The following is a 13,172-nucleotide window of genomic DNA, read 5'->3' as shown; positions in this document are numbered from 1 at the left end:
GTGTGTTGTATAGGTACATGTTGGTGTGTTGTATTGGTACATGTTGGTGTGTTGTATAGGTATGTTGGTGTGTTGTATAGGTATGTTGGTGTGTTGTATAGGTACAAGTTGGTGTGTTGTATAGGTACATGTTGGTGTGTTGTATTGGTACATGTTGGTGTGTTGTATAGGTAGGTTGGTGTGTTGTATAGGTATGTTTGTGTTGTATAGGTACATGTTGGTGTGTTGTATAGGTACATGTTGGTGTGTTGTATAGGTAGGTTGGTGTGTTGTATAGGTACGTTGGTGTGTTGTATAGGTACATGTTGGTGTGTTGTATTGGTACATGTTGGTGTGTTGTATAGGTAGGTTGGTGTGTTGTATAGGTATGTTTGTGTTGTATAGGTACATGTTGGTGTGTTGTATAGGTACATGTTGGTGTGTTGTATAGGTATGTTGGTGTGTTGTATAGGTATGTTGGTGTGTTGTATAGGTACAAGTTGGTGTGTTGTATAGGTACATGTTGGTGTGTTGTATTGGTACATGTTGGTGTGTTGTATAGGTAGGTTGGTGTGTTGTATAGGTATGTTTGTGTTGTATAGGTACATGTTGGTGTGTTGTATAGGTACATGTTGGTGTGTTGTATAGGTAGGTTGGTGTGTTGTATAGGTACGTTGGTGTGTTGTATAGGTACTTGTTGGTGTGTTGTATAGGTACATGTTGGTGTGTTGTATAGGTACATGTTGGTGTGTTGTATAGGTATGTTGGTGTGTTGTATAGGTACATGTTGGTGTGTTGTATAGGTACATGTTGGTGTGTTGTATAGGTACATGTTGGTGTGTTGTGTTGGTACATGTTGGTGTGTTGTATAGGTATGTTTGTGTTGTATAGGTATGTTGGTGTGTTGTATAGGTACGTTGGTGTGTTGTATAGGTACATGTTGGTGTGTTGTATTGGTACATGTTGGTGTGTTGTATAGGTATGTTGGTGTGTTGTATAGGTATGTTGGTGTGTTGTATAGGTACATGTTGGTGTGTTGTATAGGTATGTTTGTGTTGTATAGGTACTTGTTAGTGTGTTGTATAGGTACGTTGGTGTGTTGTATAGGTACATGTTTGTGTGTTGTATAGGTACATGTTGGTGTGTTGTATAGGTACATGTTTGTGTGTTGTATAGGTACATGTTGGTGTGTTGTATAGGTACATGTTGGTGTGTTGTATTGGTATGTTGGTGTGTTGTATAGGTACTTGTTGGTGTGTTGTATAGGTACATGTTTGTGTGTTGTATAGGTACATGTTGGTGTGTTGTATTGGTATGTTGGTGTGTTGTATAGGTACTTGTTGGTGTGTTGTATAGGTACATGTTTGTGTGTTGTATAGGTACATGTTTGTGTGTTGTATAGGTACATGTTGGTGTGTTGTATAGGTATGTTGGTGTGTTGTATAGGTACATGTTGGTGTGTTGTATAGGTACATGTTGGTGTGTTGTATAGGTACATGTTGGTGTGTTGTATAGGTACATGTTGGTGTGTTGTATAGGTACATGTTGGTGTGTTGTATTGGTACATGTTGGTGTGTTGTATAGGTATGTTGGTGTGTTGTATAGGTATGTTGGTGTGTTGTATAGGTACATGTTGGTGTGTTGTATAGGTACATGTTGGTGTGTTGTATAGGTACATGTTGGTGTGTTGTATTGGTATGTTGGTGTGTTGTATAGGTACGTTGGTGTGTTGTAACAACGCATGTCGGTCCGACGTTGATTTATGAACAATTTGCATACTCGTATATGCAACGGGCCGACGTATGGTTCCTGTAGGAAGTGACAACTTGGAGACAATGGCTTGCAGTATATACAGTTTTACTTTATACATCTAGATATATACATACAAATGACACTATGTGCCAAGTCAGCACATAGTGGTAGTGTTTGTTGTCTTGGTGCCCCGGAGCACCCAGCCTAACCCTAGCTAGGCTAAGGGTAAGACCTTTCTTTTTCTCTATTCTCTCTCTCTGGACCAAGGCTTATATAGCCAAGGTCACCTGACATTTAGTAAGTAATAAATATAAATGTAAACAGTAAATCATCAGTGACATACTTGCACATCCTGTTCAGGGTGGCAGACGGTCGATGTACACAAAAATGGGGATTTACAAATAGGAATAGCATCTCATAAATAACAGCAATTAAGTCTTTCAAGGCATATAGATGTCATGGCTCCAGGGTAATGAGCCTTTGCAATCAAATGTTATTCAGACAATGGATGTCGTAAATCAGTCGCTATGACAGTTGTATAGGTACATGTTTGTGTCTTGTATTGGTATGTTGGTGTGTTGTATAGGTACATGTTGGTGTGTTGTATAGGTACATGTTTGTGTCTTGTATTGGTATGTTGGTGTGTTGTATAGGTACATGTTGGTGTGTTGTATAGGTACATGTTGGTGTGTTGTATAGGTACATGTTGGTGTGTTGTATAGGTACATGTTGGTGTGTTGTATAGGTATGTTTGTGTTGTATAGGTACATGTTGGTGTGTTGTATAGGTACATGTTGGTGTGTTGTATTGGTACGTTGGTGCTTTGTATTGGTACATTGGTGTGTTGTATAGGTATGTTTGTGTTGTATAGGTACATGTTGGTTTGTTGTATAGGTATGTTTGTGTTGTATAGGTACATGTTGGTGTGTTGTATAGGTACATGTTGGTGTGTTGTATAGGTACATGTTGGTGTGTTGTATAGGTACATGTTGGTGTGTTGTATAGGTATGTTTGTGTTGTATAGGTACATGTTGGTGTGTTGTATAGGTACATGTTGGTGTGTTGTATAGGTACATGTTGGTGTGTTGTATTGGTACGTTGGTGCTTTGTATTGGTACATTGGTGTGTTGTATAGGTATGTTTGTGTTGTATAGGTACATGTTGGTGTGTTGTATAGGTATGTTTGTGTTGTATAGGTACATGTTGGTTTGTTGTATAGGTACATGTTGGTGTGTTGTATAGGTACGTTGGTGTGTTGTATAGGTACATGTTGGTGTGTTGTATAGGTACATGTTGGTGTGTTGTATAGGTACATGTTGGTGTGTTGTATAGGTACATGTTGGTCTGTTGTATAGGTACATGTTGGTGTGTTGTATTGGTACGTTGGTGCTTTGTATTGGTACATTGGTGTGTTGTATAGGTATGTTTGTGTTTTATAGGTACATGTTGGTGTGTTGTGTTGGTACATGTTGGTTTGTTGTATAGGTACATGTTGGTGTGTTGTATAGGTACGTTGGTGTGTTGTATTGGTACATGTTATTGTGTGTTGTATGGGTACATGTTGGTGTGTTGTATAGGTACATGTTGGTGTGTTGTATAGGTACATGTTGGTGTGTTGTATAGGTACGTTGGTGTGTTGTATTGGTACATGTTATTGTGTGTTGTATAGGTACATGTTGGTGTGTTGTGTAGGTACGTGGGTGTGTTGTATAGGTACATGTTGGTGTGTTGTATAGGTACATGTTGGTGTGTTGTATAGGTACATGTTGGTGTGTTGTATAGGTACATGTTGGTGTGTTGTATAGGTACATGTTGGTGTGTTGTATAGGTACATGTTGGTGTGTTGTATAGGTACATGTTGGTGTGTTGTATAGGTACGTGGGTGTGTTGTATAGGTACATGTTGGTCTGTTGTATAGGTACATGTTGGTGTGTTGTATTGGTACGTTGGTGCTTTGTATTGGTACATTGGTGTGTTGTATAGGTATGTTTGTGTTTTATAGGTACATGTTGGTGTGTTGTGTTGGTACATGTTGGTTTGTTGTATAGGTACATGTTGGTGTGTTGTATAGGTACGTTAGTGTGTTGTATTGGTACATGTTATTGTGTGTTGTATTGGTACATGTTGGTGTGTTGTATACGTACATGTTGGTGTGTTGTATAGGTACATGTTGGTGTGTTGTATACGTACATGTTGGTGTGTTGTATAGGTACATGTTGGTGTGTTGTATAGGTACATGTTGGTGTGTTGTATAGGTACATGTTGGTGTGTTGTATAGGTACATGTTGGTGTGTTGTATAGGTACGTTGGTGTGTTGTATAGGTACATGTTGGTGTGTTGTATAGGTACATGTTGGTGTGTTGTATAGGTATGTTGGTGTGTTGTATACGTACATGTTGGTGTGTTGTATAGGTACATGTTGGTGTGTTGTATAGGTACATGTTGGTGTGTTGTATAGGTACGTTGGTGTGTTGTATAGGTACATGTTGGTGTGTTGTATAGGTACATGTTGGTGTGTTGTGTTGGTACATGTTGGTGTGTTGTATAGGTACATGTTGGTGTGTTGTATAGGTACGTTGGTGTGTTGTATAGGTACATGTTGGTGTGTTGTATAGGTACATGTTGGTGTGTTGTATAGGTATGTTGGTGTGTTGTATAGGTACGTTGGTGTGTTGTATAGGTACTTGTTGGTGTGTTGTATAGGTACATGTTTGTGTGTTGTATAGGTACATGTTGGTTTGTTGTATAGGTACATGTTGGTGTGTTGTATAGGTATGTTGGTGTGTTGAATAGGTACGTTGGTGTGTTGTATAGGTAATTGTTGGTGTGTTGTATAGGTACATGTTGGTGTGTTGTATAGGTACATGTTGGTGTGTTGTATAGGTACGTTGGTGGGTTGTTAAGGTACATGTTGGTGGGTTGTAGATCGACGTCCCAGTCCACGTCCATCACGGCGACACAGCCATCATCACCTTCACCGGGGTGGGGTTCGACAAGAGGGTGATGGGAGACACCATGCCGATCACAGACCAGCACGACCTGACCGGCGTACCCAGTGTGCAGAGTGTGGCCATACCCGGACAGGTACCCTAACCCGAGAACAATCATACAATGACATTCTAGGTTCTGGTGTTCTACCCATATGTTGTTGACGTAACGGTTGAACTTTAATAGCAGGAGTTTTATCTAATGGAAAAGTCACTTGGATCTGTTGATTCAGGAAGTAGAATCAACAAGCATCTTCAGGTGATGTCACAAGAATTTTTTATTCAGAAGAAAACAATGATTTTACTTATCCTGACTCATACACATGAGTAAGCGATAAGAATGAGTCAGGATAAGTACAAATGATATTTTTATTCTAAAAAATACATTTTCATCTGGGTTTGTGATGCAATAGGGTCAAGAAATAAGCTTTTGGTCCACTTTAATTTAGTTCTATATACAAGTCATCTATAGAAATAAATCAGTAGAATTATACATGTTTAAGCTGGGCCTGGTTTACAAAGTTCACTACTAATGTGTGTCCATATTGAAACTGAGGACGATGGTCTTGTCCATGGACCTCTTGGTTGACTTATTTCCCATCATTTAGTATCATGATGAGTGTAGGGAGGATGCTGGTATGAGTGTGTTGCTGGTGTTGCAGCTCGTGTACCTGTCCCGAGAACGTGTCTCCTTCAACAACATGCCTCTCTTCAGTCTGGCCCGCCAGATGGTATTTGTCATCAACAGGTCACAGCAGCGGCCGGTGTCCTATGAATGGCATGTCACGTCTCAAGCAGACAGCAAGGTAGGTGTTCTGATAAAGGTGACGTGTAAAAGATCCAAATATTCTGTACACGTATTATACTACAGTGCTATGGATGAAATACTGGATAGAATATTTAACATTTAACATAAATAATGTTTTACCTGGATATATTTGAATTGCTTGTAATGATGGCTTCCACCTGGACTGTTATTATTGTTATGTCATATCGTCGTGTCCCAGCTGAATTCATAACTTAAATGGACATGAAGCCGTTGGCAGTATGGTCTGTGTTGATGTTGTTGATGATGCTGCTACAAGATGCTTGTGTTTGTCCAGTGTCTGTCCATCTCCCCGGTCAGGGGTCAGCTGGAGCCTGGAGGTATCGGGATGTGCCGAGTTACCTTCCTTGCTGCTGGGGTGCCATCATTCTATGACCTCGATCTTGTGTGTGAGGTAAGATTTTGGATATATTTCATGCTGAAATAAAACTAGCACAATTCATGTTGATGTTGCACCTGACCAACTCACTTTTATATGGAATATATGCATCTCTGTAGCTAGCAGTTTAGGGGCTGGAATAATATTCTGGGGTCTGGGATTTGTGTTAGAGACAGGATAACATATGCAGCAATTAGAATGGGGTGATGAGGATGGTGTCAGCTATAGAATGCATGATGCTACTGATGATGATGATGATGATTATTGATGATTGATTGATGTTAATGCTGATGGATCAATACTGATGATGATGATGGCAGCAATGACGTGAATGCTGCTGCTGATGATGATAATCGATGATGGATTGATGATGATGATGATGATGATGGCAGCAATGGCATGGATGCTGCTGCTGCTGCTGCTGCTGCTGATAATCGATGTTGAATTGATGATGATACTGGTGATGTTGCAGGTGACAGATGAGTATGAAATGGAGGAGTACAAGAAGAGTCTAGTGGACTGGGAGGCGGAGAAGGAACGTCAGAAGCAGGAGTTTGTCATCACAGAGAATGACCTCAATGCTGACCTCAGACTGGCTGATGATGTGGAGGTGGTGGTAGGTGATTTTAAAGACCTTAAAATCATACAGATGGAGATGTATCTTATTGGCTTGCTTTAATAAAAAATATCAAACTTTTAATATTTTAAGTATCTTGCTTCTGAAAATCTGAAAAAGAAATTATGTATGATTTATTGACATAACGGGTAAAAAATATCAAACTTTCAATATTTTAAGAATCTTGCTTCTGAAAATCTGAAAAAGAAATTATGGATGGTTTATTGACATAATGAGTAAGGCCCACAGAGAAGGATCCAGTTGTGAACTGGCTGAGGCAAACTCAAAATATGTGTGAAGTTTGATGATGGTTACATGCTGTATCTGTGACAGGAACGTCCTTCATCCCGCCTCCAGTCTCTGGACGACTACCGGTCAACGCCAAGCCCAGATGGGGAACTGACCAGATACAGGGTCAGTACATGCTAACTGTGTCCTCGTTCATCTCCAGAACTGTTTGAGTGGCCATGGCTTTGTCATAAAGGCAGCAATGATATGGCTGTGGTATTGCTGGCCTGGAGTGATGTAACTATATCGCGATACAGTGTTGTATCCCCGTACAAGGCCAACGATACAATACATTGATTTACAACCCCTGTGTCGCCATACATACAATACATTACATTACAAGTTATAATATAGTGAATAATAACAGTAATATTTCAACAGCCCGCTTTCGCAGATTCTCGGTTGGCTATAAATAGCATAACATTCACAGAGTCATCTACCAATGTTTCTGCCCTTTTTTATTTCATTTTAATTCAGGGTTGTGATTCACCTGCAAAAAGAAAGAATATCATATTATTAAATAAAAATACCAGGATCTGTATTGCATCGTGACCCAACCATATTGTTACATCTCTGTAACCTGTGGCATTAATGATTGACCCATGAAGATCTGTGTTAGAATTGGTCTACAGCAGCTCATGCTTGTCGTAAGAGGCGACTAACGGGATCGGTTGGTCAGGCTTGCTGACTTGGTTGATGCATGTCATCGTTTGCCATTTGCGTAGATGGATGCTCATGATCTCAATCACTTGATTGATAAAAATACTGCAACATATACTGACAATAAATATATTGTGATCAAAGCATCTCTACATATTTTATTGACTGAATGTATGTGTGTTAGACGCTCCCTCCCATCAAGCAGAAGTCTTCTGATGAGGTGAAGGCAGAAGAAAGACGGAGGAAGAGGAAGGAGAAGGAATTGTGGGAGAAGCCAACGCCACCCCGCCCCTTCCTGCTACACCTGGGTCTGACGGCACGCACACACGACGTGCAAGAATTCCAGGAGAACTTCCCCGATGACTACAGGAAATACTACATAGACAGGTGAGAAGAGGTCCTATACTGGTTGTGATGTAATTGGGTGATCTGGCTCGGTGACTTGGTTGATGGCTTGTCATGCCACCATGAGGGCATGGATCATTTCTTATAATAATCACTGGATTGTCAGGCCCCGACGTGATTATTTATGGGCAGTTGGAGAAATATTGCTAAGTGCGGGATTAAACAACAAGCCTACATAGTACCTTGCATCCTCCTGAGGCAAGGGAGTTAACTGAAAGTCCAGTTTCCACCCTTGCCGAACTAGACTGTAAATTTCTGGGCTCAATGGTAGCGCAATGTTATGTCTGTACTATCAACCAATCACATTCCACCTCTCATATCACTTGCATTTGCTTCTAACAAAGTGGCGGCACCCTAATCAAAATCTATATTGTGATAAAACTGGTCTTAGTTGCGAAATGCATCAAATCACATGAGCATTTTCATAAAAAACATGAAAATATTTGGAAAATTTATGTTGATGCCGAGTTGGTGGTACACATGCTTTGCAAATCCTGCAGTCGTTTGAAATCTGCACAGCAGTTTATGAACTGGATGTCAATTTCATTATTTTATTTTTATTGGACTATGCATAGACTCGTGAGTCCAGCCAAACAATTACTCCATAATTCCAGCCTATTATAATCAGTTAACACCCTTACCTCTAGAAGATGAAGACTGCCTTGGGAAAGTCATAAAAAGTGTCAGTCACTTGTTTGCCTGGTCCAAAAGGAATCATTCACAATCCACTGTGATAGACATGACTGTGATGTTGAAGACTGACTGATTGACATGGTAACACCACATTGCCTTCCTGTGCAGATCGCTGAGTGAGAAGCTGGGCAAGGCTGTCGAGAGGAAGCAGGAGCAGATGGCTGCCATCACAAACACCATCCACTGTAACCAGGCCGAGGCCAACATCATCTCCGGCGTCCTCTGCAACGTCCTCAGGTAACTGTCAGATTCATGTCCCCTTTTCATTCATAGTACTGATGGCAGCGTGTGGGGACGTCAGTGGATTGTATTGCTTACAGCTTCACTGTTCAGACTACCGTACAGTTTGACACAATGTACAGCTCTAAACTCAATGTTTTCACAATGGGTGTGGGGTCACAGTTGTCACCGTGCAATTCGCTGTGCAGAGTTGTGTCTCTTGGGCATGTCAGAAACCCATGATTGTGGATTCGAATCCCAGTTCGCCCCGATTATGTTTCTAGGTTTGTCAGCACCATACCCGTGCTTGTGGTTTGAACCGAAGTGGTCAACGTCTGAGACCTGCATCACTTCCGGCTTTCCTCCCACATTAAGCTGACACGCCGTGATATAACTGGAATAGTGTTAAAAGCAGCGTTAAAACCAACTCACTCTCACTCACTCACTCTCACTCACTCACTCACTCACTCACTCACTCGTCGTAATTTCTCCTTGTTTGAATCGCCATGCACTTATTTTGAATGTGTGTTTCAGCTATCACTCCTGTGATCACCATCAGTTTGCTAATGTCATGTATACTCTAATGTTCCTCTGTAAACGTATGTATGATGGTGTACATCTCCTGCTGCTGACTGTTACCAGGGGCCTGCTGGACGATGCATACTTCCATGAAGCAGTCAGGAAAGTGGCCAAGGAAGAGATCCCCTACTTCAGACAATTTGGTCAGCGGCCAAAGACGGCACCACCTTCTGCCAAGGAATCTGAGAGACAAGTGGGGTCCAGGCACAGTTCAGCCAGGGGGACACCTGCCAGGGAGACCAGCAGCCGAGAGGGGGGTAGTCCGGCGTCACTTGTGTCAGTGGAGGATGGTGCAAGGGGGACTCCTAACAGTGTGGAGAGCAGGATGTCGTCAGTCAGTCTACACAGCCAGAAGGTTGGTATTGTCACTCTGAGATTCTAACCCGATGGGGTTGAACAGTTCCTCACTAAGCTATGCCTGCTGGATCATATGGATTGAGCGGTCACACTCAGTGACTTGGTTGATTGCATGTCATCGTACCCAGACAGCTCACAATATCAATCACTGGAGTGTCTGTTCAAGACCAATATTAGCATGCCGCCTATAAATAGCTGGAATATTGCTAAGTTTGGCATTAAAAGAAATGATGTACCTTGGTAGGTAGTGTCCTATTCTAGTTGTGTGAGATGACTTAACTGAAAATAGAATGATAACAATGTGTGACATCGGCCCTATTCGAGACAGCGAAGTAGGAGAGTTATGATCGTCTTAATGCTTAGATTGTTTTGTGAACAGGACCCGGCTGTGATGTCCATGTACCCAAGTGGTGTGAGTCTGTTCATGCATGTTGTCATGTTGCCAGGGTTCTGTATGTATGTTGTCATGTTGCCAGGGTTCTGTATGTATGTTGTCATGTTGCCAGGGTTCTGTATGTATGTTGTCATGTTGCCAGGGTTTGTATGTATGTTGTCATGTTGCCAGGGTTCTGTATGTATGTTGTCATGTTGCCAGGGTTCTGTATGTATGTTGTCATGTTGCCAGGGTTTGTATGTATGTTGTCATGTTGCCAGGGTTCTGTATGTATGTATGTTGTCATGTTGCCAGGGTTCTGTATGTATGTTGCCATGTTGCCAGGGTTCTGTATGTATGTTGTCATGTTGCCAGGGTTCTGTATGTATGTTGTCATGTTGCCAGGGTTCTGTATGTATGTTGTCATGTTGCCAGGGTTCTGTATGTATGTTGTCATGTTGCCAGGGTTCTGTATGTATGTTGTCATGTTGCCAGGGTTTGTATGTATGTTGTCATGTTGCCAGGGTTCTGTATGTACGTATGTTGTCATGTTGCCAGGGTTCTGTATGTATGTTGCCATGTTACCAGGGTTCTGTATATATGTTGTCATGTTGCCAGGGTTCTGTATGTATGTTGTCATGTTGCCAGGGTTCTGTATGAATGTTGTCCTGTTGCCAGGGTTTGTGTGTATGTTGTCATGTTGCCAGGGTTCTGTATGTATGTTGTCATGTTGCCCAGGGCTCCGTGACAGCTGGAAGTGTGCCGTCCTCGGTCCGATCAGCAGCTCCATCACAGCATCCGTCCCGCACGGACTCCAGACGAGCAGCGCAGCTCGAGAAGCAGACACACCAGAAACAGACCATCAAGAAGTAGGTCAAATACCCGTTGCAGAATCTTGGTCCCTGGTCGATGTTATTATGTCAGTTTACGCTGGACATTGAAACAGAAGGGATGATTGCATTCCTTATTGAACAGGTGTCTTCTGCAAGGTTTTACACGGACTTGAAAAGGCCTTAAATTGGCCTCAGATTTAATTGGACCAGATGAAATTGTACTGTCTTCCTTTTTCCCAAAATATTTGTATTGCATTTATTCTGAGACATAGTATTGACTGCCATTCCTATTTCAGGACGTCAGAGTTTGGCAACTCCCTGGAATCGGTGCTGGAGAACACCCTCTTGAACATCATGACTGAGGCCTTTTCGGGGGAATTCAACATCACAGCTCGTCCTCGCTTCATCGCTCTTCCTAAACGCCCTTCTTCAGTTGGCAGTCGGACTGGACGACTCTGAACATCCAGTGATGAATCACTGTCAACCCAGTAGATTTCAGTATTTTGTACGAGTGGAGAAACACGGAACAGTATTGAAGCTTCTGGATTGGAAGTTTTCTTGAATGTGACGTATGAACTTGAAACCAAGGGGTGAAATGCTTTTGAGTTTGTCAGTGTACATCTTTTGTGTAATGATATTGTATATAACCATTTTGGAATGGACCCAAACTGTAGTAACAGAATATCATCAAATTGTGGAAATTCCTTAAAACTATTTTTGTATTGTATGACTTTTAGACATGAATGCGTAATTTTGGATGTGGTTAAAGTATATTTCTGTTACATTATAATTTGTTTCCAGAATATGATTTTTCTAACTTTTCTGTCAATTTTCTGTTTTTCTAACATTGATCTAGGACTGGATTAGAAATTATAATTCCAGTTCCATATTACATGATAATTTGTTTGTTAAAATATTTGTATCGGTGACCTATAAAAAGAATTAAATCTGAACAACCAACTGTCTGAGAATGTAAACGTATACTGATCGTGAAAACTGACATTATATTTGAAATAAGAAGAGTGAATTATGTGTAACTTTGCTTTACAAAATGTATGTGAGAAACATCATACCTATGACTGTATTCATGGTGATATTGTGTCAGTCAAGTTTTGTTTCCAATCCCAAGTTGACTTGTACAGCATTGTGATATTGAAGTCTGTGATATGTCCTCGCTAGTATTCCTGTACATAATAGTATTCAGTCCTGCGACACCCACGATCCGTCCAGCTTGTGTGTAGATTGAGGAAGGAATAAACAACTACCGTTAAGTCAGTGTGTTTTGTCTTGGTATTATTGCAGGTGTGTTGGTATGAAAATAAAACGGTCATCTGGGATTGAATGCATAACTGCCTCCAAATTCACCACATTTGGCACATTGAGCTTTGCACCTCTTCCCAAACATGAAGGATCTGTCTGGCAAGCATTATGCAACTGATGATGACATTATTACTGCTGTTGAGGATATGTCACATCACCAGGAGGAAGACTTCTACACCAGCAGGATCCAGGCACTCTATGTCTTGGTCAGAAGTGTGGACCTCGGAGGGGGATGTTGAAAATAATTAGCAACCAACTCCATCAACGCAGTCCATCATATATTCTCCAAATAAAGTAGGGGATTCTAAAATACAAATATTAATGATTGGTTGTCCGAAAAAAGATCAGCTTTGAAAAATGACTTCCAGAGAAAGAACGGTATCAGAACTAAACATTGCATTGACCAAGCAATGCCTCCGTGCATGTTGGTAGGGGGTCTTCTTGATTTTGACACTTCAGTGAAAGGTCATCAAATGACTCAGCCATTAGTATTGTGATTTTCAGTATCCACTGTAACACATAAGCTCTCTACTCTTGCTTTACTGCAGTATTTGTGGTCAGATTGGAAATGTGTTGTCTACGAGATGAACACGTGAGGATTATTGGCCTACTTGAAACTGTTAGAACTATGCGAGGTAGCCAATATGTTCAATGTGTCTTAGTCTGTGATTTGCAGATTTGGGAACAGGTTTCTGCAGACACAAAATGTTTATGATCAGCACTGCACAGGGTGCCCAAGGTCAACAACACAAGGCCAGGACAAATCAGAACCAAGCTTTAAGAAATTAAGAACAAACAGCCTATCAAACCGTAGTTCACTAGCACCAGACCACTGGAGTTTAAGTTACTGGCCAGTCAATTAGAAAGCAGCTAATCTACATGCTCAGCAACCACCGCTAACGAATT

General features: G+C 41.2%; 1 protein-coding gene across 3 annotated transcripts in view; it reads left to right on the top strand.

The window, feature by feature from the left end:
• The window catches only part of LOC139463822 (cilia- and flagella-associated protein 65-like), a 46,838-nt gene extending 34,632 nt beyond the window's left edge, over positions 1 to 12,206 (top strand). For all 3 annotated transcript variants that reach the window (XM_071245169.1, XM_071245170.1, XM_071245168.1), the window contains 10 exons: positions 4,657 to 4,815; positions 5,381 to 5,524; positions 5,822 to 5,938; positions 6,396 to 6,539; positions 6,873 to 6,953; positions 7,672 to 7,874; positions 8,694 to 8,822; positions 9,447 to 9,738; positions 10,852 to 10,982; positions 11,243 to 12,206. In XM_071245169.1, coding sequence (XP_071101270.1) covers positions 4,657 to 4,815; positions 5,381 to 5,524; positions 5,822 to 5,938; positions 6,396 to 6,539; positions 6,873 to 6,953; positions 7,672 to 7,874; positions 8,694 to 8,822; positions 9,447 to 9,738; positions 10,852 to 10,982; positions 11,243 to 11,405 — 1,563 coding nt within the window. In that variant the 3' untranslated portion in view covers positions 11,406 to 12,206. The remainder of the gene's footprint in view (positions 1 to 4,656; positions 4,816 to 5,380; positions 5,525 to 5,821; positions 5,939 to 6,395; positions 6,540 to 6,872; positions 6,954 to 7,671; positions 7,875 to 8,693; positions 8,823 to 9,446; positions 9,739 to 10,851; positions 10,983 to 11,242) is intronic.
• Positions 12,207 to 13,172: the final 966 nt, after the last annotated feature.

Source organism: Haliotis cracherodii, unplaced genomic scaffold (genome assembly GCF_022045235.1).
Source record: "Haliotis cracherodii isolate W230 unplaced genomic scaffold, xgHalCrac1.p SCAF_16, whole genome shotgun sequence".
In the NCBI taxonomy this organism is placed as follows: Eukaryota; Metazoa; Mollusca; class Gastropoda; order Lepetellida; family Haliotidae; genus Haliotis; species Haliotis cracherodii.
This window is presented reverse-complemented; position numbering and strand designations above follow the sequence as displayed.